Source organism: Podarcis gaigeae, assembly GCF_964106915.1.
Source record: "Podarcis gaigeae genome assembly, chromosome: 14".
In the NCBI taxonomy this organism is placed as follows: domain Eukaryota; kingdom Metazoa; phylum Chordata; class Lepidosauria; order Squamata; family Lacertidae; genus Podarcis; species Podarcis gaigeae.
Genome location: NC_139690.1, coordinates 5573768 through 5597174, shown reverse-complemented (window position 1 = coordinate 5597174; position 23407 = coordinate 5573768). Strand labels below are relative to the sequence as shown.

At 46.5% G+C, this 23407-nt stretch overlaps 2 protein-coding genes across 13 annotated transcripts in view; one reads left to right on the top strand and one right to left on the bottom strand.

The window, feature by feature from the left end:
- The first annotated feature begins 3051 nt into the window (after window positions 1-3051).
- Window positions 3052-23359, top strand: CCNB2 (cyclin B2). Of its 12 annotated transcripts, none has more exons than XR_014557943.1 (9): window positions 3052-3299; window positions 5425-5488; window positions 6403-6531; window positions 8955-9113; window positions 9958-10194; window positions 10981-11121; window positions 11531-11641; window positions 12701-12893; window positions 22356-23359. XR_014557943.1 is itself a non-coding variant. In XM_083712861.1 (9 exons), exons 3-9 carry the CDS (start codon window positions 6403-6405, stop codon window positions 12821-12823), a joined length of 1056 nt encoding a protein of 351 aa, XP_083568987.1. In that variant the 5' UTR covers window positions 3058-3299; window positions 5425-5488; the 3' UTR covers window positions 12824-12971. The 12 variants fall into 12 exon arrangements, 4 of the variants coding, with proteins under 4 accessions (XP_083568989.1, XP_083568987.1, XP_083568986.1 ...); XR_014557946.1 differs by lacking the exons at window positions 5425-5488; window positions 22356-23359 and adding exons at window positions 3966-4571; window positions 14240-14611 and having other exon boundaries at window positions 3052-3361; window positions 6344-6531; XR_014557944.1 differs by lacking the exon at window positions 5425-5488 and adding an exon at window positions 8142-8297 and having other exon boundaries at window positions 3058-3299.
- MYO1E (myosin IE) overlaps window positions 14616-23407 on the bottom strand; it is a 102151-nt gene continuing 93359 nt past the window's right edge. Inside the window, exons 24-28 of the mRNA XM_083712534.1 lie at window positions 21495-21652; window positions 21287-21382; window positions 18228-18429; window positions 16584-16753; window positions 14616-15743 (exon numbers count right to left, since the gene is read on the bottom strand). Of these exons, the coding sequence (XP_083568660.1) occupies window positions 15667-15743; window positions 16584-16753; window positions 18228-18429; window positions 21287-21382; window positions 21495-21652 (703 nt within the window). The 3' untranslated portion in view covers window positions 14616-15666. The remainder of the gene's footprint in view (window positions 15744-16583; window positions 16754-18227; window positions 18430-21286; window positions 21383-21494; window positions 21653-23407) is intronic.

Here is a 23407-nt window from a genome sequence, read left to right as displayed (position 1 = left end):
AAATTAGTATAAAACTAGCCCAAAAGGCTGGGTTTTGAACTTTCTTTTCCTTGAACAGCACTTCCTACCCACCAATGATGCATGACATGCTACCTCTGAACCTGGAGACTCACATGTCTGTGCCCACTGGTGGGGGGCAGAATAGAGAAGTACAGGAAAAGAAAAAATGCTACTGGACTAAGGCTAGCCAAAGCATCCCCCCACCCCACCCCCAATCCTGGTTATAGTTTCAATATCACTCTCCAATTGTGGTGAACAAGGGAGTGCTATTGTGTACATTCATTATGCCTCAATCAAGATATCTTCAAGCTGTTAATTACTGTGGGCATACTGTGCTTTCTTAATCAAGTTCTAATGGGGACTGATTTTTTTCTAGTACAGTATGTTAGGAAGCTGGCAACATATAGCTAATTTTTTTCAAGGCCTATAGTAGCATCACAAAAGGAACACAATGCAATGTAATGAAGAGATGATTCCAGCAAAATTCACTGCAGCTATTTAGGATTCAAAGAGAGAGCAGATTATGGATTCTTGAGTGATGCTAAGAACACCTTTTGGCTTTGGTGTGGGTGTTTTTTGAAACCTGAATGCAATTCCAATTGTTTGATAGACATGGCTAATTCCTTTTTGGAAGGTCTAGAGCAGGGGTCAGCAGACTTTTTCAGCAGGGGGCCGGTCCACTGTCTCTCAGACTTTGTGGGGGGCCGGACTATATTTTTGGGGGGAAATGAATGAAATTCTATGCCCCACAAATAACCCAGATATGCATTTTAAATAAAAGAACACATTCTACTCATGTAAAAACACACTGATTCCCGGACCATCCGCGGGCTGGATTTAGAAGGCAATTGGGCTGGATATGGCCCCTGGGCCTTAGTTTGCCTACCCATGGTCTAGAGATTCATATAACTTGGGTTGGGTTTTTTTGCTAAGGGACAGTGATATCCAGGCTTTCCTCATAGACGCATAGAATTGAAAGGTTGGAAGGAACCCCAAAGGTCATCAACTTCCTGCAGTTCAGGAAAGAATCCCTGACAGATGGTCATCCAACTGCTCTTTAATAACCTCCAGGTAGTGGACTAGGCCCGCAGTGTTTCCCAACCTTGGGCCTCCAGCTGTTTTCGGACTACAATTCCCATCATCCCTGACCACTGGTCTTGCTAGCTAAGGTTGATGGGAGTTGTAGTCCAAAAACAGCTGGAGGCCCAAGGTTGGGAAACACTGGACTAGGGGACTAAGTCCCTTAAGTGTTCTCTGGCACCTCCTTCCCAAAGCTTGGGAAGCTCTTGGCTGGCTTAGGGAGATGCGATACTCCCATAAATTTTACTGCACTCCACTGCCTCCAATGAAGGAGAGTGCACCACCTTTTGAAAAAGTCTATTCCAGTGTCAAACAGCTCTTCATCCTAGAGGGATGTTGCAATCCTCACACTAAAATGATAGACATAAAAGATGAAAGGCTGACATTACTAACCTGTGAGGTCATAATGCGGGGTTGAGGGAGATCAGCTGAAGGTTTTGACTTTTGGGGTGTAAGCCTGAAGGCAGGTCTGGCACATTGTCCTTCAAGGACCCTTGCCTTTGTCTTCTAGGCTCCCTTACATGCCACCACCGATATCCTGGGCACCCCTGTCTCCCATAGGTGGGTAAAGGAGCAGTAGAGAAGCTGGTTGCATTTCCTGGCATAGTATTGTCAAAAGTGGGCGTGCAGGAGCAGTTGTGTTTTGAAAGTTACAGCTAGGCATGCAGTAAGAGAATCAAAACACAGAGTAAACTAGCCTGGATCCATCACCATACATTTCAAAGTATAATCACTGAGCTGGAACATAACACTCAATAGTCTACATTGAATCCCTTTTTAAAAACTTGCTCAAAACTATTTTTTGTATGAAATAAAAATAACAAGAGTGATAAAATTGTGTTTTGTTTTTGCCTTCTGTGAATATAATTCCTTTCTGTTTAAACAAATAATCTGACAAAAGATGTCAATCTTTACATGGGCTATTTAAGAATAAAAGCAGAACAGCTGCATGAAGGGAGTAGTTGAGGGTTTCAACTGTATCACAACTTTCTAAATTATTAGAATATCAGATGGTTTGAAACTGTTAGAAGCACAGCTTTTCCTAGCAGATGGCCTTACAAACCAGTTTGCATTTTGTCAGGTAGCTGCACTTGATTAAGTAGACGTATCTTATTAGAGGAATCTGTTTCATAACCCTTTAAAAGTAATCCCACTTTGGACTGGACGTTCATTCAATATTTTGTACCCCGCTCTTCCTCTGGACCACAGCGCAGCAAACAGCAGTAAGAAGATAACCATATGTAAGAAGAACGGAAAAATATCAGAAATAAAATGTAAAAAGTAACAGCAATTTTATCCATAGGACCACACCACACCCTAAAATAATTATTCATGGCCCAAATACCAGGTCACAAAACTATTTTTCTTAAATATTGCTACCATGGGGCAGACCAAGCATCACTTGCAAGCGAGTAAAAGAGGAACCCAGCAGGGCAATTCTCGTGGGTCATTCCAATGTGCATGAGGTTACTGTAAAGGGCCTGAGATGGGGTTGCAGGGCCTCTCCATCAACTCATCTGAGAGACCAGCAACTGTGGGCTTCTCTCCTTTGAACCGTTTCCATTCCAGCTGATCGTTAGAAGAACTTTGTAGCAAATGCCCAGGTTTACTTTTCCCCTCCTCCCTCTCAGTCCCCGTTTCTTTTGTGTTTTGTCTTTGCGTCTCGAAAGCTGAAGACAGGGGCTGTCTCATTACTGATCTTTGTGAGCAGCCATTGTTTACTTTCCGCGCAAAGGAAACGGCAGGTTTCGAGCCGACGACTTGCAAAAACTGCTAAAGATGTTGCCCTCTTGCCAGGCAGGACTACAACTCCCATGTCGCTTTGCGCGCTTTTAGCGGCCCCTGAGAGAATGTGTCGCCTCTCGCCCTTCTCGAGCGTCGGAGCCCGCAGCTGAAGGCCGCAGTCGCCTTGGCAACACAGGCATAAGGGGCGGGCACAAGAGAGTGGCAGCCAATTGTGCGAGGCGGGCTCGACGCGAAGAGCCAATGGCGACGCCGCTAGGATCCCCTCAGAAGGGCGAGGCGGTGGCGGCGGCCTTGAAAAAGCGCGAGGAGGCGGCTGTGCTGGCCATGGCGGCGCAGCTACGAAGGGGTCTGTTGAGTCGTGGCCTGTGAAACTCCCCGCCACTGGCTGAGTGGCAACGTGTGACGAACCGGCTTTCCTCCTTCTTGGGCTTGTGCTCCACTCGTGTGCGGCTCCAGCTGCACGTGTGCATGAGGTCCGTGACGCGTATCTTGGTCCGAGGGTCGCTTGGGTGCTCCGAGACTGACCCGCCGCGGGGCTTCTTGTTGCCGCCCCACGGCCAGGTTTGGGGTCTAGGGGGAAAGCTTCGTTGGGGTTTAAAGGCCGGAGCGAGGGGTGGTTCCGCCCCTGGGTGGGCCAAGAAGCCGCCCTTGGCCTGACTGTCCTTTTTGTGCCTTCGGAACGCGCTGCCCCTTGAAGAGCTACCGGCGCCGGTCACGTATTGTTGTTGGGTGTAGAGAAATTTCCATTTGACAGACTTTCGCAGAAGGTCAAGTTTCCCTCTAGGACTGGCTCCACTTTCTCTGGGCCCACTAGTGGCATTTTCCTTGTAAACCCCTGGGGCCTTCTGTAATATCTAGCTGCTTATAAATGATTCCAAGGGGGTGAATATGGTGCTCTGCTGCAAAGTCTTTCTCAAAACAGAGGCATTAAAATTAGAGGACCCAGCATAGTCATGCTCATAAATTTAAGTGGGTTTACTCTGAGTAAAACGTGGTTTCCACTGTTCTCTCTTCCACCCCTCCTCCTTCTTTGGAGATCCCTCATAGCCAAGTAAGATTGTCTTCCATGAACACGGTTTTAACAGTGAGTCCATAAGTGACTGTGGAGGCCAGTTCTGGATCCACACATCCTTCCACAGGGGGACATAGGTTTCTGGGCAAGAGTTGATCACAATGAGGGTTTGCCTTCCTCTGAGCTTGTTTCTCCCTTTCATCCAGAGTTCTAGTCCATGACACTTTTGATAAAGGCTGTTCTCCAACTGAGGCGCTCGCAGGCCAGTGTTTCTCAGTCACCTGTGCTTATTCTGCGTTTTTAAAAGATTTGCCTTGAGAGCATCTTTAAGGCTCTTTTGTTGACTACCAGCATTACGCTTTCCATTTCTAAGTTCGGAATAGAGTAGTTGCTTTGGAAGGCAATAATCAGGCATCTGAACAACATGACTAGTCCAAAGAAGTTGATGTTGAAGAATCATTGCTTCAACACTGGTGATCTTTGCTTCTTCCAGTACACTGGCATTAGTTCACCTGTTTTCCCAAGTGAAGTGTAATTTTTTTCAGACACCACTGATGAAATCTTTCAAGTAGTTGGAGATGGCATTTTTAAGTGGTCCATGTTTCACAAGTGTACAGTAAAGTTGCTAGTACAATAGCTTTGCAAACAAGCATTTTGCTTTCCCTGCAAATGTCCTGATTCTCGTACACTCTGCACTTCAATTGGGAGAAAGATAACTGCCCAGGTAGGAAAAGTGATCAACACTTTCCAATGTTACAGCATTGAGTTGGATTTGTGGTGCTGCAGAGGGGTTATTTTGTACTTGTTGGTGCAGCACTTTGGTTTTTTGGATGTTGAGCCATAGGCCAAGCTTTTCGTAAGCTTCTGTGAAGATATTTAGGATGGCTTGGAGGTCATCCTCTGAGTGTGCACACACTACATTGTCATCATACTGGAGCTCTAAGGTGGAAGTTACGGTAACTTTACTCTTTGCTTTCAGCCTACTCAGATTAAAGAGCTTTCCATCTGTTTGATATATGATTTCTACTCTGGTGGGGAGTTTCCCTTTGACCAAGTGTAGGATCATGGCAATGAAAATAATGAATAGAATTGGGGCGATAACACAACCCTGTTTAACATCTGATCCCACTATGAATGGTTCACTTTGAGAACCATTGTTATCTGAGATTGTTGCTGTCATAGTGTCATGCAGGAGCAGAACGATGTTCACAAATTTATCTGGGCATCCAATTTTCAGAAGGACAGTCCACAGGGCATTACGATTTACAGTGTCAAAGTCCTTAGTAAGGTCAATAAATGCCATATACAGGAGTTGGTTTTGCTCTCTGCATTTTTCTTGAAGCTGTCAAGCAGTGAAAATCATGTCCACTGTCCCCCTAGAAGGTCTAAAACATTTTGGGATTTAGGAAGGGTAGCCTTGGATATTGTTAAGAGACGGTTTGCTAAGATCCTTGCAAGAATTTTGCTGGCTGCAGCTAATAAAAAGATACCTCGATAGTTTCTGCAATCTGTTCTGTTGTCTTTTTTTAAAGAGATTGATAATTTTGGCAACCCTAAAGTTTGCTGGGATCTCCTTTCTCTCCCAGATTTTTCCGATGAGCTTGTGAAGTTGTGTAAGTTTGATTCCACCCACTTTGAAGACTTCAGCAGGTATCCCATTAGGTCTTCTGGCTTTGTTGTTTTTCATTTGGTTAATAGCTGTACACAACTCTCTCAGTTTTGGAGTTACTGCAAGCTCATCTTTAATTTGTTTTTGTGGGATTTGTGAGAGGATGGGGGGAGTTGCGGTTAAGAAGATGCTGGTAATGTTCTTTCCAGTGCAGTGCAATAGCTTCTTTATCTTGTAGAAGTGTGGTACTGAGCATAGGGGGCATATGCCATGATTTATTGGCCCATAGATGATCTTTGACGCCTTCAAACTGTACAATTCTCTTATTCCATCCCAGGAGTGGATAAAGCATAAGCTTTACTAGCTGGTACAGAATTCATTCCTATTGGCATCAAAACTCTAAGGCTACACATATATTCTTGGAAGTGTGTGGGAAATGACAATCAAAATCCATGTGTGTGCGTACAGTAATCCCACAATTTACACACATTTAACTTCAGTTTTGTGTGTGTGATACTTAAATACAGTAATAATATAAACAGGAGGAAAGGGGGTGGGGTTCTGTGAAAAAATGACTTTGGCAATCTCACCCACCATTGAACTGAATGGGTTTTGACTACATGTGATTTTGGCTTTAGGTGTGGCCCCTGGAGCGTAACCGGCATGTAAATTGTGGGCTTATTCATCATCCTGTCTGATGTCACACCTTTTCTATGGCTGAACTTGCAGAAATCTTCACAGTATTTTGGTAGTGTTGCTTAAGCAAGAAGACATGCAGTGCCTACAACTACATAATTTAGCTTGCAGAGTCTCGAGAGTAGATGACCTTGCATAATGTTCTGGGCCTTTTTTAGAATCTAGTATGCTGGCCCACATAGTGGCTAAGTCTTAATCAGTGGGTTCTGGGAGCGGGCACAGCCCCTTGAAGAAGTAATGCCTGGTCCTCACTTTCTAGATGCTAAACCATCTGAAGAAAGACATGACAGTAGATCATGGCAAGACCCGCAGCCTGTTGAATGGTCCACGGGGACCTTTGCAAGAAATCAGCAACAGGATGGTGCCCCAAAGACCCAAAGGATTCAAGGTAACTTTAGCCCTTTAGCTGTGGGGGGGCGTTGCCTCTTGCATTTCTGCCTTTGCCACGCCCCCGGGACATGTGCCAGCCCCGTCCCCGCCTGCTCTCCACCCCCCACCCCCACCCCACCCCCGGTGCCAGAGCATGAAGCTCCGCCACTGGGTCAGACTGAGCCTCAACCAAAGGCCTGGCGGAACAGTTCCGTCTTGCAGGCCCTGCAGAAAGATGTCAAGTCCTGCAGGGCCCTGGTCTCTTGCGACAGAGCATTCTACCAGACTGGGGCCAGGGCCGAAAAGGCCCTGGCTCTGGTCGAGGCCAGTCTAATCTCCTTGAGGCCCGGGACCTCCAAGATGTTATTGTTTGCGGACCATAAGGTCCTCCGCGGGGTGTACTAGGAGAGGCAGTCCCGTAGTTATGAGGGTCCCAGGTCGTATAGGGCTTTAAAGGTTAGAACCAGCACCGTAAACCTGACCCTGTGCTCAACTGGGAGCCAGTGCAGGTGATATATGGTCCCATGGCGAAGACCACATATTAGTGGCGTACTGCTTTTATTTTGTTTTGTCTAGCCGGGAGTGGCTGGTGCTGCCTGGGGATTTTTAGAAGCCAAAAAAAATTCTCTTCCTGACTCTTTCCACCACAGCACTGGCTGCCTCTCTAAATGTTCTCCCCTTTTCTGCTTCCTACCTCCACAAGTTGCAGTGTAGTTTACAGATGTTTAGTAAAGAGGCCTGTTAATTAATTAATTCATTGTCTTCAGTACAAGAAATTCAGTGTCTGATACCCAAACATTTTCCCATGTTCTCACGGCCAACTGTGCTCCTACAGTTCATCTAACTTGGCTCTCCCAACCCAATTAATAATTACTATTTTTTACAAGCATGTTTGGACCAAAGTGGAGGAGGACTAGCCGGCTCTACTGGTGCTGCTGGAATCTGCTTGGTCCTAGTTTAATCCTTCGACCTTTTCAGGCAGGTGTCTGGTGCTACAGGCGAATGGATCCAGTTGCTTTCTTCATCCCTAAAGTTTCAAGTACCTTGGTTTCACCAGCATTGCTTTGCAGGACAGGGGATGAAGAGGGCATGGGGGAGGCTTATTCTTCCTAAGTGAGATTCAAGTTATACCACTTCTCTTGGAATGTGGCTGTTGCAAGTGATATGCAAGTTTTTCTATCCTCATTTGGTGAAAGGCACATGTGGGTTCAGTCTCCTCTTGAGACTTGATGTTGACCTGTGTGCCCTTGAGCAAGTATAACCCACCTTGCCAGATAATTATTTGGAAGAAAGCAAAGGCCAGGTGCTTGGCAAATGGTGAGCGAGTACAAGCGTGCAAGGGACCTTGAGCAGGAAGTGATCAGAACACCCTCTCCCATCCTCTCTTTCTGTAGCTTATTACAAGAGCATTGGTGGGCCTCCAAAATCTCCCATTTGGTGTTGTGGCTTCACTTCTGCTATCTCTTTTTCTTAGATGTTATGCATCCTGCCTTTCTACCAAATGGTCACCAGGTGGTTAACAATATTAATACAAAAAGGGGCAGGGTGAAATATCAAGAAAATCAAACAAAGTACCAGTTAAAAATAATTTCAACTGGGGTGGGGGGGTGGGGTTGCTTCTTAAACTAGGATCCCAATTCATTCTCTATGGAAGTGGAATTGTGCCAAGCCTTTTCTGAGATGCTGCGGGGCAATATAGAAGATATTGATGCTGGTGACAGGGAGGACCCCCAGATGTGCAGTGACTACGTCAAGGATATTTACCGGTACCTGAGGCAACTGGAGGTATTTATACCTGGCAGCGAAACCTCCTCCTTCCCACTTGGTGTGTGGTGTTTGGGCTGCTGCTGTTGGATGGGGAATCCTGTCAGCTATGATGACGTTTCTGAGGTACAGAACTCGTGGAAGCTTGTAGAAGCTAACAGAAATGTTCTAGCATTTTCCAGATTGTCTGGAAGATTTCCAAGGGAACAGACATGCAGCTGGAATGAGCTCATTGTGTTTCAAGGTCTGCCTATGAATGCAGTCCAACAGTATCTCATGTTATTCTTGCTTTCACTCTCTCTGCTGTTCCTTCACTCTCTTTCTGAATTGATTTTTACTTGCTTAGTGTATATAGTACATTTAAGTTTTTTACTGTTATATTTTGCTGCATCTGGATTGTAAAGAGATTACCATTCCAGGGATCTGGTATTGAACTGTCAAGCTTATTTTTGCCTTAGTAAATTTTTACTAATGAATCTACTGCATCATGAGTTCTTCCTAGAACCACACACCTACTTGGAGCTGCTATTCTGCTAACAACTAAGCAGGCATGCCCCGGAGTCCTTGGGACCTGAACCCTGACAAATGCATTTTGGGTCTGACCCTTCTAGCTGCTCCCCCCTTGCCAGCTATCTAAACATGGGACAAGCCTCTGATCTAGTTGATCCTCTCCAACAGGTCCAGCAGCGTGTCTTTCCCTTCTACCTTGATGGCACAGAGATCAATGGGCGGATGCGGGCCATTCTTGTTGACTGGCTGATCCAGCTCCATGCAAGGTTCCAACTTATGCAGGACACTCTCTACATGTGTGTGGCCATCATAGATCGCTTCTTGCAAGTAAGCTTGGCGTTTATAGCACATATGAAGCTTGAACGGTGGTGCTGTGCACAAAACTCCTGTTTTGAGCTCTGAGATGCCGCTTTTGCTGGGTGGGGGCTTGGTGGATGGATGTGGGGTTCCTAGTTGCATAGACTGAGCTGTGGAGTAGCCTTCTGCAGTGTGGTGTTTTCCAGATGTTTTGGACCACAACTCCTATCAGGGCACGGAAGGCATCATCACACTGGGGGTGGGAGATTGATATTGAAACAGTGGACACTGTCAAGTAGGGAGGTTTAAGCATGGGCTTAATCTCTCACACTGGGATGTAAAAGCAGTGACTGGAATCTTCCCCATGCTTTGAATTAAGGTATATTGGGAATTTGTTGTTGGCACTCACTACATTCCAGTCAGCCAAACTTTGGTCCCCTTATGCTTATATCCCCCCCTTCCTACATGAGACCCAAAGTGTCATGCGTGTGCATGACAACCCTCTAGGCACTCATCAGACTCAAACCAACTTAGCTTCAACTAGGTGGTGGACATACTCTGGAACAATCCCCATTTTAAAACGTGAGGTGTTCGCTTCTCCAAAGTGCTTTTAGGAGCTGTAGGTAGCAGAACACAGCCCTCTGAGACCATGGTGCAGCTGATTTTGCAGAGGGCAGGGAGGCCTCTGTCTATCTTGATTCCAAAACACCATCACACTTGAAACCCAAACTATTGAGAACTATAAAGTAGGTCCTATTAAGCAACCTCTTTGTCAGTTCCCGAGAGCTGTTCCTGTGCAAAAGTGAGGAGCAAGGCAGTGTCTCAATATCTCAACATTTGTGTAATACAACCAGTATTGTGTGTGTCAAACTAGGCTCAGCCTGTCTCCCGCAAGGAACTCCAGTTGGTCGGTGTTACTGCAATGCTTCTGGCTGCAAAATATGAAGAGATCTATCCACCAAGTATTTTGGATTTTGTCTACATGACCGACCGAGCATACACACCGACTCAGATCCGGGCAACGGAGCAGAAGATCCTTAAGGAGCTTAACTTTGCCTTAGGAAGACCGCTACCACTCCACTTCCTGAGGCGAATAGCCAAAGTTTCTGATGTAGGTCCATCTGCCAGTACCTTGAGCTTGGGTAGCCTGGTAATAGGATGTTGAGTATGGTTGAGGGGTGGGGGTGCTGACCAGCCTCTTCTGAAAGGAGTGTCCACCTGTGTGTTGGAGTGAGCGGGAAGGAGTTCTGGGACCCAACCATGGCATCACTTGATTTGGGCACTACAGTATCTGGTAATGAGGGGAAGGAGCATGTGCAAGCCAAATAGAGTCTCCTGGTGCTGTGTGTAGATTCCAGAGGTGAATGCACTAATTTGTGCAAGCCCTCTGTTCCCATGAAAGCCATTTTTTGTTTCTGCTCTTGAAGTACACAAATGTGCAAGGGGCTGGGGAGGAACACAGGTTCAAGGCCTCTGGCAAGTGGCTAAGTGAGCATAGACAAAGCAGCTATTAAGGGAGAGGCTAGATGAAAGAAAAGGGACCCACAGGATGAATAAGAGCTGACTGTACTTGTGCCTATGATGATCCAGGCCTGAAGCATGGGCTCTTAGAGAAGGCAAGTGCACCTAGTCACGAAGCAAAGAGGGGCACAGCAGCTAGGAAGGGAGTTAAGAACTCTCCTTTGACTTAAGCCACCACCCCTGCCAACCTGGCATCCTCCAGATATTTTGGACCACAACTGATGGGAATTGTAGTCCAGAACCCTGGAGAGTATCAGGGTTGTGGGGGTTGCTCTAGATCTAGTTACAAGTTCCAGTAAAATCAAAGATACACGAGCTTCTCTGGGTAGGCATTAAAACTAGAGGCAGGCTGCAAGTGCTCTTCCTGTTTTGCCAGGCATCTGCTGAATCGTACCTGCTAGCAAAGTACCTGATGGAACTGACCCTTTTGGACTACAATATGGTGCATTATAATCCTTCAGAGGTTGCAGCTGCAGCAATTTGCCTGTCTCGGAAGGTCTTCTCAGAAGGCCAGTGGGTGAGTCTTGGTTGAGTGAAAGCGGTATGGAAGGGGGCAGAGACCACATCCTCCCCCCAAGTAACTGGACTAGAGGCCCCTGCGGAGAGTCTGTGAAGAGAATACCTGGCATTCCTTGCCTCCTGGCGCTGACCCGGACCTTCTTAGCATGAGCAAGGTGCTGGCCACAGGTGCTTTCAGGCCCTACCAGCATCATAACCCAGTCAGAAACCAATTTGCTCTAAGTCCTGCAAACCTACAGACAAGTTACTGACTCACAAATGTTTGAGCAAGTCTGCTTGTGAGGTCCACCGACAGCCTAAAAGGATTTGCTGGGTCCTGCCTAGCTACTATGGGTGGCCCTGGCAGGTGGGGGTTTACAGTGCTCTTGGGACAGGCTTTGACAGCCACCACCGCCTCTCCCTTGTAGAACCCCAAGCTGTGCTATTATACTGGATATGAAGAGGAGGGTCTTACCCCTGTTATGGAGCACATGGCCAAGAATGTTGTCAGAGTCAACAGGAATCTAACAAAACATCTTGTAAGTATCTGATCCTATTTTAGCAGCCTTGGCTGCTATTAGGCTTAATGTTCCTGTTATAGGCAACTACTGTGGGGCATGGGTGGGTGTGTTCACCCCAGGAAAAAGAACAGGGCAAGAGGGAGGGAGCCTGGCATGCAAACTGCCACTCTCTTAAAATAAGGCAAATTCAGATGCTTTGAGATTTGGGTCCTGGCTCTATTTGCCTTCAATATTGGGGGTTAGAACCCCTCTACCACAGCTGCCACCCCACCATCTGTGATCATGGGGGGGGGGGGGACAGCTGAAGTCCCAAGGAGCTGCTTTATATATTTAGACCAAATTAGCCCGCCTAGTTCATTACTTTCTACACTGACTGGCAAAAGCTTTTATGGCTTGAACCTGGTACTAAACCAGGTGCTCTAGCATTGAATTGTGCTCCTTACCCCAAAGGGGGAAGGGAGGAGACCACTTTGTCCACTTGCTTCTGGTGAGCGTGCTGACTGTTCTGCATGCTCACAAGAGGAATATAGAAAACAAGGGCAAAAATTTACACACACCCTACTCCTGGGTATTGGTGTGCTTCCTTTGCTGGAAGCCCCTTTTAGCTTGAAACATCTGACACTCGAGCCTGTATAGTCTGAATGTTACTGTTCTTTCCTTTTCTGATTGCCTCTTTTCGATAACACAAGCAAGGAGCACTTGCATCAATATCTTACTGCACCAAGCTGTTGGCCTCCAGATGTTTTAGGCTAAAGCTCCAATGAGCCCAAGCCAACACACCTGGAGCGCACCATGTTTGCAAAGGCTCCTTTCTGGGTGCTCTTGTTTTGGGATGCTGGAATCAGATGAGCACAAACCTTTCCCCTTAGGCCAAAGAAAGTAGAGCAGCAGGGTGCCAGGAGACCTTGGTTTCTTTGCCATCAAAAATAAAAGTTGTTGAGAGAATTTGACATTCTCCTGCAAGTAGTCAAGTGTAAGTGATGAGTTTCTCAGGAAGAAAACCAGCAGCTTAATTCCTGCAGCAAGGTAAACATATTCTCTGCAACCTAACCTTCTCCCGCCTCACACCTCTGACAGGCTGTCAAGAACAAATATTCTAGCAGCAAATTCCTGAGTATCAGCACTATCCCTCAGCTGAACTCCAGCAGCATTAAAGACTTTGCAGCACCTTTGCTGGGTGAAGCCAGGCAGCTGATGTGAGCACAGCCCAATCATTACATGGAAGAAAATATGCGGTTTTTGGATGTGGCCTTCTGGAGGTCTTTTTAAGGTGAATGCTTTAGAGTTGCTCTTAAACAAATATTCCATATTCTTGTACATAATAAAGATATTGTAAAAAAATAAAAAATGTCCTTTTACAAAAACAAAAAGCAGGAGTCACCAAGGCAGAGCAACACTTTGCTAGTCTGGCAGTCTTGCAAGTCCATCCCTTCTTTCTAGCTGTCCTTCTCACTGTGCTGCTTGGGCTTACCAGGGTAAGTGAAAGCCCAAGAGGGCCAGGAGGCAGTTTCCTTTCTTGTTTCTGCTCCACAGCATTTCCATGCCTTGAAAATGTTGCACATCTCCTTATGCGCAGGAGCCAGAAGCGGTCCCCTCACTGCGGTGTGTTTTCTTGGCCAACAATGATTTGCTGTTCTTGGCCAGACACTGCTTAAAACTTCAGGGTGAAGCAACCTTCTTCTGCTGCCCCCCCCCCCCAAAATGAAAATGATGCAGTGAGCCAGAATGGCATTCACAGGCCAAGAGAAAATGTTTTTGGTCATTTTCAGCATTTTTTGGAACCAAATTTAAACATCTGGAATAAATCACACCTTGTTACAATTTGCTTTCTATACAGTTTAGGAGATCTAAAACTGACAGTGTTAAAATACCTGTAAGTTACTGCTGGTTTTGTGTTTGTGCATCAGTAAGAATTCCACTGTACCTTACTAAAGGATAATATTTGAAATATTTTGCTTCTTGAAAATGAGAAGCTCTGGGCAAAGCCTTAGCTTTACTCTACCATTTACAAATAAGTTTAAGCAGCCTTACTGCTGAGGCCGGAGGCTGGTTAAGCCATCATTTTCAGTCTTGTCAAACCCATGGCCTGAAATCCTGGTTTGCGGGGGGGGGGGGGGGGATTGTTCCATGTGTGTGAAGGTTTAGGTAAAATGGGACAATTAGAGTTTAACAAACCCTCATAAACAAGAAGGTGCCCAATCACTCCTAGTCCTACCACCCTTGGTGTCTAAATACAGCCTGAGCCTTGATTGTAGGGTGCTGTGGGAAGGGGGGGTAGCTGTTCTTTCTCTGTAAGCTTGTTCGTACCATCCTTAGTATTTCTGACTGTAGCATTTAAATCTTGTATTGTGGCAGAGTGTGTTGAATTTCTGGTGGTAGCAGCTACTTTTAAAAGTTTAGCGTTTCTGGAAGCCACTTGAAAACACTTCTGTCTTCTTGCTCCAGTGCTTTGCTGCAGCTAGATTTGAGATTACGTGCTTCTGAGCTCCATTCTTCTACTACATTTGACAGAGCAGAGGTCCTATGACACAGAACTTCCTGACGTTGCTTAGATTTGTTCTGGAGCAGAAGCAACTAAATATGCATGAAAGCAGCACAAATGTTTTTATTCTCAAGGCATCTGTCATGGTGGAAGGACCTAATGCTGTACAGAGAGAAGGGTGGCTGGAGCTGGCTCCATCTGCAGGCCCCTCAGGACAAGGGAAGGTTGGTGCAGAGTCTGGCAGCTCTTGGCCACGGAGGATGGGCCAGCAGCCATAAGATGCAGAGCAAGCAGAACCTGCCACATCCTACCGACCACCTTGATGAGACATCCAGGGGTTGAATGTGTCTTGGTCCCCCTGTGTGCAGAGCAGATACTCTGCCACTAGGGCTGCGGTCCCATTCTCGGAACACCTTTTATGCTTCAGCTGCAATCTGTACTGTTAAACAGTACTTCCCACTAACAAGAGCATAATTCCCACTTGCAATAAAAGCCCCCCACACTGCTGCAGTAGTTCCTATGCTTTTATTGATCATGGTTGAGATGAGAATGGATAAATTAACATGCATTGGGTAAGCAACAGCTTTTGTGGCTGATGGGAAAGGCAGCTGGGCTTAATCAAGGTTTTGTAACACTGACTTTATCCTTAAAGAATAGTGCATAGGTAGAAGTACCCGGCCCCAAAAATGCTAACTGAGCTACCTTTAAGTACAGTGGGTTACTGCTGTGTACATTCATACAGGTTTGCCTGTTATTTGATTTTTTAAAATGTATATTTCATAAGTTCTATTCGTTAAATGCACAAAGCTTCCTTGGGAAGGTCCCGTCCCCCACCCAAACAGATGCATCAATAATAAAAACCAACATGGGCCAGCCACATTAACAAGTCAACATAAACACAAACCATTTACAGCATACAAGGCTGCCTTTCTTTGGTCGCAGTGCCCTTGCAGAATCATTGTAGCTCTCAAGTAAACCTGGTCAAGCTTGCTGTGAGGCCTTTTAAAATACATGCTTGGGGGAAGAGAATGACAAGAGTCCAAGAAGAAATAGAATCCTACTAGTCTAAGGCAGGTAGCAGCATAACTTATTACTGCGATCCTCCGCAAAGTCATCAACAGAGGAAATGTGCATAATAATGCCATTATTTTGTTACATAATTTAGAAGAAAGTCACCAGAGCAACTAAAGGCACTTGTAAAAAGTGTGTAACTCTTCCAAAGTCCTCACAGAGCACCTTGCTATTTTCAGGCATTTTTTTAAAAAAGAATGGAATTTAAACACACTCTTCTTCCTTCATGAGAAAAAAGCATTCAATAAAATAAATAATTCCTTGGTTTGGTATCGTGGGCAGCTGACACATCGGCTTTGGCTTTTTGGAGAGTAAACGTGGGGACTTCCCCCTCTTCCATCTTTTGCCTTTCAGTTTCACTGATGGAGCGACTGCTGTCTATTATCAATGCTGCACAGAACTGTAGCTTTACAAGGAGACCACAGCAGCTGGAAAAGCACAACCGGCAGCACCTTTACGGTCGCAAGGGCCTCTTGAGGGGGCTGCAGGATTATACTTTGGTCACATAATTGTTTGGGAAGAGTCCTTTTTTCCCTCTTAACCGGCCTGTCCACCAGCCTGAGGGATCTGGAAAAGAAAGGGAGTGAGTTTAGAAGCAAATCTGTGGGTTGTCCCAACATACACTTCTCTAAACCTGCCGCTGTGGAAACGTCTATGTCAGGAGTGATTTGGTTTAAAAGAAAACTAGGGGTGGGAGCAAAATGCTGCCATTAACCTTTGTGAGAATGAACTTATCAGATAAATAAAACAGGTGTTGCTAAACTATAACTCCCACCAGCTGCAGCAAGTATGACCAATGGTTAGGGATAATGGGAGTTGTAGTTCAGCAACATCTGGAGGGCCAAAGGTTCCCCACCCGTGCACTGTGCACGTGAATGAGTCTTCCTGGTCTCTTCCCTTCTCCCACAGAGCCAAAGAAGATTTTAAAAGCTTTAGATTTTAGTTAAACCATTTCCCATGTAGTCCAACTAGGATTGTAGTTTAATATTAACTGGCTGGATACTAGGTCTGCTTCAAACCATGGTTTATGAAGTTGGCTATAAAACAGCCCTACAACTAACCATGGTTAAGGTTAAATCACATTTCCCTGTTTGGATGGTTAACCAAACTGCTTAACTAGAAGCAGAGGCAGAGGCACAATGCTTCCAGATGCTTCTCTGGAGCAGAGGTGGGGGGAGGGTCTTTCTAGAACAGGCATAGGCAAACTCGGCCCTCCTGATATTTTGGGACTACAACTCCCATCATCCCTGGCTAACAGGACCAGTGGTCAGGGATGATGGGAGTTGTAGTCCCAAATATCAGGAGGGCCGAGTTTGCCTATGCCTGTTCTAGAAGACGGAAAGATGGAACATATTTTCAGTATTCTCACCACTGGTCATAGAAAATGTAAAAACAAAGAGGTCTTACCTTCTTTGATGATATCAATAACATCATTGGCATTAAAGCTGAGTTCATCTGTGTCCTGAGCATCGTAGGCATACAGCGCCCTGCACTGGGGTACCTGAGGCTTTGGTTTCGGCTGTGGCTTGGGTCTGCCCCCTGCAGGTGGGGGCCGGTTTGTAGTCTGCCTGCGAACGCTGCAGACACACACAGGAAAGTCATTAGGCTTGGCAGCCACGATTCATTGCCACACCTGGGCACTTAGAATAAGAAGCACCCAAGGGGTGAGAAAGAAGATTCTGGACCAGGCATAGGCAAACTCGGCCCTCCAGATGTTTTGGGACTACAGTTCCCAACATCCCTAGCTAACAGGACAAGTGGTCAGGGATGATGAGAGTTGTAGTCCCAAAACATCTGGAGGGCCGAGTTTGCCTATGCCTGTTCTAGACTAAGAACTTTTGGTCTCATCTAATAGGACTCTTTGAACTCCACACCTTCTTATAAAAATATACAATCTACTAATTTATTAAATGTGAACCCATGAATTAAAGATGGAATGAGTGGATTCCCATCAGAAAGCATGCAGTCATTCTGAATAAACAGCAGGTGGCACTGCTGGCCACTGTACAAAGTTAACCCCATCACAGCACAAACAGCATTTCCTGCTGCCCTCCCAACAGATGGTTTCAAAACAGTATTTGTGCCTTCCACATCTGTAAATCAGATAAGAGACACATTGATCATCTGAGCCAGGAAGAATAGCTGCAGGGACCTGCACCACCTCTAATCACATTCATCTCCAACCTACTGAGTTCTGTACACTGAAATTATTTCCCTGCAAATGATTTTTTTTAAAAAAAAATCAAAGACAGAAAAATACACATGTATGAGAGAATGAGTCGTAGCTCCCTGACATAGCCCATGTTCACTTTGCGGGGAAAAGGATGGCAAGGAACATTGCTAGGAAATGTTAATATTTAGGAGTGAATCATAGCTCAGTGATAGGAAACATGCTATTCATGCAGAAGGTCCCTGGTTCAATCTCTCACATTCCCAGGTGTAGCTGGCAAAGACCCCTCTCTGAAACCATCAAGAGTCATTGCCAAGTAATAATGCTCAATGTAGGTGCACCACTTGTTATAAAGGCAGCTTCCCATGTTCCATTTTGCAGCGAAATGAGATGAAGTTATCTACCCTAAGCCAGATTTCTCATACATCTTGAAACCTCTATATAGAGAGAGATTCTAGCCCTGTGGATGTGTTATCTGTGTGTAAGGCACAGCTACCTACAGACCCAGGGCGGGGGCCTGCATTTTAGCTTTGCCCTTTTAAAGAAACACATGGTTTTCTAGTCATGGAGCCCCTACATGTGAAGAGGCACCTGTGTGCTGGCCTTCCTACATAGGCAACTAGACTCAACATACAGATGTTAAAAAAAACAAAACCTCAAAGATACCCTACATAGGAGTAATGCATGCATCAAGTTTGTTGCTGCCCAAACAGGTACAGAGAGCTGGGGAGCCAGGACACCAGATTCTCCACTGCAGTTCACAGAAACTGCCAGGCACAGAAGACCTACTTCATGAACCCAGGAACAACCCTTCAGCCAATCAGCTGCCTGACTTCAGACAAGCAAGCTATCCACTTAAATGTATTGGATGGTGCACTTACCCGGCTGCCCCTTGGTCTGGGACCTTGAGGAAGTCCAAGCTGTCTGGCTGCTGGGAAATTCGATCTGATCCACCCAAGACCTGAGGCAATGGGGGCTGCGCCATACTGGTGTACAGGCTTCTCTGGCTGGCTCGCTGGCTCGCGAGGCCTTGAGGGTGGGGTGTGTGCTGTGGGATTTTTATCACCCCGTTCTGATGAAGACCTAGAAATAGTTCAAGACGTGAGTCTGGGGGAGCCCACACCCTCCATTCACAGGGAACCCCCTCAGAATACCTTTCTAAGTCTGGATAACATCTGTCCCAGTTACAACAAAGAGTCTTGTGGCACAAGACTTGTGGATTATGGCATGTCTACTGATGCTTCTTTGTTAGTCTTTAAGGTGCCACAGGACTCTTTGTTGCTTTTGCTTCAAGAGACTAGCACAAGGGCTACCCATTTGAAAATTCTCCCAGTTAAATTCTGCCACCCAAAGCAGGCCTTGCCCCTTTAGGCCAGCATAGAACCCTCTCACCCAACACCTTGCTTCCTGCGGTGGACAACCAGATGTTTTGGGGAAACCAACTCCTGCTGCTGCTCCTCCTCCCACTAACTGGTATTAAATGTCACGCTGCCGCCGCCTCTGGACATGGAAGCTTAACCAATATGGCCAATAACTGCTGGCAGACCTCTTCCTCCATTACAATGCCTAATCCTCTTTTAAAGCCATGTCAGCCAGTGACCATCACACCACATTTTGCAGCCGCAGCAGGCAGCTCCTTTCATTAACTATGTACGGTGCAAGCCTTTTGCATCTACTGCCAACTTCAGTAGATGGCCTTGAGTTCTAGCAATGTAAAAGAAAGGGAGAAAAAAATCTCTCCAAGCACTGTTGTAGAATCCTCTATCATGTTCTCCTCCCCCAGCTGTCTTTCAAAGCAACAGCAGCTCAATCCCTAAATGTTTTAGCTTTTTCTTCCTATGTAAGAAGAAAGTGGCTCCATAGCAGAGCACAGCCTTGGCATGCAGAAGCACCCAGGTTTAATCCCTGACGTGGCATCTCCAGGCACGAGGGGGAAAGGGCTCTGGTCTGAAACCCTGGGAGCAGACGCTGCCAGTTAAGCGTCATCAAGGATGAGAAAGATAGATCAAGGATTTGACTCTTGATAAGGCAACTCACTGTATTCCAATCTCTGGCTGCATTTTTAAAATCGCTTTTCCAGCTCTACCTTCCTTTATCTTTGAAATTTTGCCTCTCTCAGCTTTCATGGCTAGTGTATAAAACCCTCACCCAAACATTCATAGGCGACGGCTGTTGGTTTGGGGAAAAAACCAGTGTGGCAAACTTTGTGACTTCATTTGTTAAAAATATATATACCCTGCCTTTCCTTTAGAAATAAGAACAAAAATGGCTTGAGGAAGCTGATCATAAAAGAAGAAGTCAATACCACACCTGGTTATCATTGCTACATCTGAAAAACATACTGAAGAGGTATCAAACAGGGAAAATGAAAGAAGGCTGCAAATTGGTGGGGGTTTTTAAACATGAAAAAAAGCTGAGCAATTGGGAGACATACAAAAATGTGCAAAATTACATGTGGCGTGGAAAAAGTGGCTGGTCTCCCTCTTTCCTAACACTAGAATCCAACAAGCTGAATGTTGGGAGATTCAGGACATACAAAAGAAAGTCCTTATTCATATGGCACATAGTGAAACCATGGATACAGCGCATTGTTAAATGATGGAATCTGCTACTACAAGATGCAGTTGATTAGGCAAATGCATGGAAGGCAAGGCTATCTACAGCTGCTGGCCACAGGGGCTATATTCTGCCTCTACTGTCATGAGGCAATATGCCTCTGAATACAAGTAGCTTGGAACCACAAATGGGGAGGCTGCTCTTGCCCTAGGCTCTTGCTTGTGGGCATCCCATAACGGGCATCTGGTTGGCCACTGTGAACAAAGGATGCTGGACTAGAGGGGCCATTGGCTTCATCCAGCAGGGGTCTTATGCCCTTATTTTATTTTTATTTTTATTTTACAAAATCTATATACCACTGAATTGTTGTAAAACCTCTAAGCACGATACAACCAATATTAAAATTACCATTAAGAACAGTTAAAGATAATTACTTTAATTCTTTCTAAAGCAATCAAAAGTGATTAAAATGCCTTAATATCTACATGTCTGGACAGACTTGCTTAAACAAAGGTGTTTCAAGCAGCACTGAAAAGAGTGCGGCAAAGATGCCTGTGTGATGCTTATAGGCAGGGAGCTCTAAAGTGTAGGAGCTGCCACATTAAAAGGGTCATTTCTCACAACTGTGGAAGAAGTATTAATCGGCATGAAGCAGTTGAGGGGGCAAATGGGGGGTAAGGCAATCACGCAAGCAAATTAGTCCCACCTTGAACTTGGCCTGATGTGTTTTACACAAATACACCCACCCACCCCATGTTAAGAAAAACAATACAGAAGTGTGACTGCTGAACCTTAAAGGTAAAGGTACCCCTGCCCGTACGTGCCAGTCGTGTCCGACTCTAGGGTTGTGCGCCCATCTCACTTAAGAGGCCAGGAGCCAGCGCTGTCCGCAGACACTTCCGGGTCACGTGGCCAGTGTGACGAAGCTGCTCTGGTGAACGAGCACCAGCGCAGCACACGGAAACGCCGTTTACCTTCCCGCTATAAAGCGGTCCCTATTTATTTACTTGCACTTAGGGGTGCTTTTGAACTGCTAGGTGGGCAGGAGCTGGGACTGAACGACGGGAGCTCACCCCGCCGCGGGGATTCGAACCACCAACCATACGATCGGCAAGTCCTAGGCACTGAGGTTTTACCCACAGCGCCACCCGCGTCCCAGCGCTAAACCTTAAAGCCATGTAAATTTGATGGGCCCAAACAGCTGCCAGGAAAAGGGAAGCTCCTCCTAAAATGGGAATCTCTCCAGAAGAGGGCAAAAGACAACCACCAAAGGTGCCCTCCCCACCTCCACCCCAGTCAAGGAATTCGGAAGTCTTCCATGATTAGCCATGTCTGTTCCCTTAACCAGAGCATCATTTGCCAACATCTGCTCCAAAATACCAACCAGGGGGAGGCGGTGCGGCCCTCATGGGGTAGTGCTGGCCCTGTGTGGTCCTGTTGGAACAGCTCCTGCCTTGGGTTACATTCCTTCTGGTGGGGCCTGCAAGGCAAGTTGCAACACCTGTTCAGGCAGCTGCCCAGCAGGAGCCAGGTGGCCATGGCTGCTGGCCCTCCTCCCCCCCGCTTGCGACCTCAGGGGACTTCATACGTACGGGAGTTCTTTGGGAGTCCAGGCCCGATGCTGACCTGCAGCACTTTATTACTTGGCTTGAGAATGGCCACGTCTCCCTGGCCTTGGCTGAACTGCACCTGGCGGGACCCACCAGCCTTCCAGGGCCCCCAGTTCTCCTTTTTTAGCTTCACTTCAAGCCTGAAACAAAGTGGGCAGGAAAACTCAGTTAGGTGCATGAGAAGGATACCACCCACATGCCCGAGAGCAGCCATTGATTGCAGCCCATCAGCTTCAGCATCACAGCTTCAGTTGTAGTCAAAAATATTTGGGGGGCATCAGGTTGAAGAAACCAGCTCTAGGGTCTGACACCACCGTTGTATGATTTGGGGGCACGGAAAACGAATTCCCACTCGACCCCAAAAGGTGGGGTCTGTTTCCTAAAGTTTGGTCTCATCTCTGAGGAGCAGAGTTGTTGACATTCTGAAAAATCTCTGCTGCTGTGAAATTTAAAGTCAGGCTCTTCTGAAATGTATGCCCACTGCACAAGAATATGCCTCTCCCATCAGGGCTGCTGTCATGTGGTTGCTGGGTGTTTTGGGCGGCAGACTTGCCCACCCTTGCATTATGCGTTTAATGACATGCACAAAAAGCAAACAAGCTGATACACAGAGAGCGAGCTCTGAGCTACAAAAAAGCTATTCGTAGCCCCCTGCCTCAGCCAGGAAATGACACCAGCAAAATGCACTCACTATCCTTTTTTCTTGCTTTTTTTTTTGAGACTCCTACACAAGCTGGGAAATGACTTGCCTAAAAAAACAAACATTCTGGGATGGTGGGCTTTGCGTCAGAATTTATTTTTCCTCCTTACGGAGCATTTATTTCTCCCTCTTCCTTCTTACAGAGCAGAGCGAGTTCCCCCTCCTCCTCATCACCACAAAGGAAAATAAATGGGGTCGCCATTCTCTTGCAAGCCCAGCTGTGGAAAAAGCTATCCCTTCCCATGCTTCTGGAAAAGGCCTGGGGCTGGACTGGGATGAAACCGTGGGGGGGGGGGGGATTCCTGCAACCAGAAGGACCTGGCTGTGGTCTCTCCTCCCCCCACAGTAGCCTGGGGGGAAGGGGCCTACCTTGGAAAAACGAGCCCAGGAAAGAGACACCTACCCCCAAGGGCACTGCCCAGGTGAGAAACGGGTTGGCCCTCCTTCTCCCAGGCCCAAGCAGGGTCTCACCCTCATTCAGAAACCAGTATTCTCAACTGAAAGCCATACTCTGGTGCTTCCTGCCAAATGGAAGTGAGCTCACTACATCCCCGCCTCCCTCAACAGACTGCTCAGCCTGGTGAAAGGGCTGGGCTGTATGACTGGGCCCAAAGGCCAGCTGGGGAGGTCATTCCAGGCATGTCATAAGGAAAATGCTGACACCCTCCTCACACTGATGTTCATCTTTACTGCAGGGTTGGTCTCTTTCTCGGGATGCGGGTGGCACTGTGGGTTAAACCACAGAGCCTAGGATTTGCCAATCAGAAGGTCAGCGGTTCAAATCCCCGCGACGGGGTGAGCTCCCGTTGTTCGGTCCCAGCTCCTGCCAACCTAGCAGTTTGAAAGCATGTCAAAGTGCAAGTAGATAAATAGGTACCATTCCAGCGGGAAGGTAAACTGTGTTTTGCCAGAAGCGGCTTAGTCATGCTGGCCACATGACCCGGAAAAACTGTCTGCGGACAAACGACGGCTCCCTCGGCCAGTAAAGCGAGATGAGCGCTGCAACCCCAGAGCCGTTCACAACTGGACTTAACTGTCAGGGGTCCTTTACCTTTTTACAGTATGTATATTTGTATTTTTATATTGTAAACCACCCTGTGATCCTCAGATGAAGGGTGGTATATAAATTTAATAAATAAATGATAACAACCATGTGCTTTGTGATTACCACGAGTTATTTCAGGGCAATACTTCC

Coding starts and splice junctions, on each gene's coding strand:
- CCNB2 (XM_083712860.1), top strand. CDS start 6,403: ATGCTAAACCATCTGAAGAAAGACATGACAGTAGATCATGGCAAGACC. Junction 6,532..8,141: donor AAAGACCCAAAGGATTCAAG/GTAACTTTAGCC, acceptor TTCTTAAACTAG/GATCCCAATTCATTCTCTAT. Junction 11,642..12,700: donor GGAATCTAACAAAACATCTT/GTAAGTATCTGA, acceptor CACCTCTGACAG/GCTGTCAAGAACAAATATTC.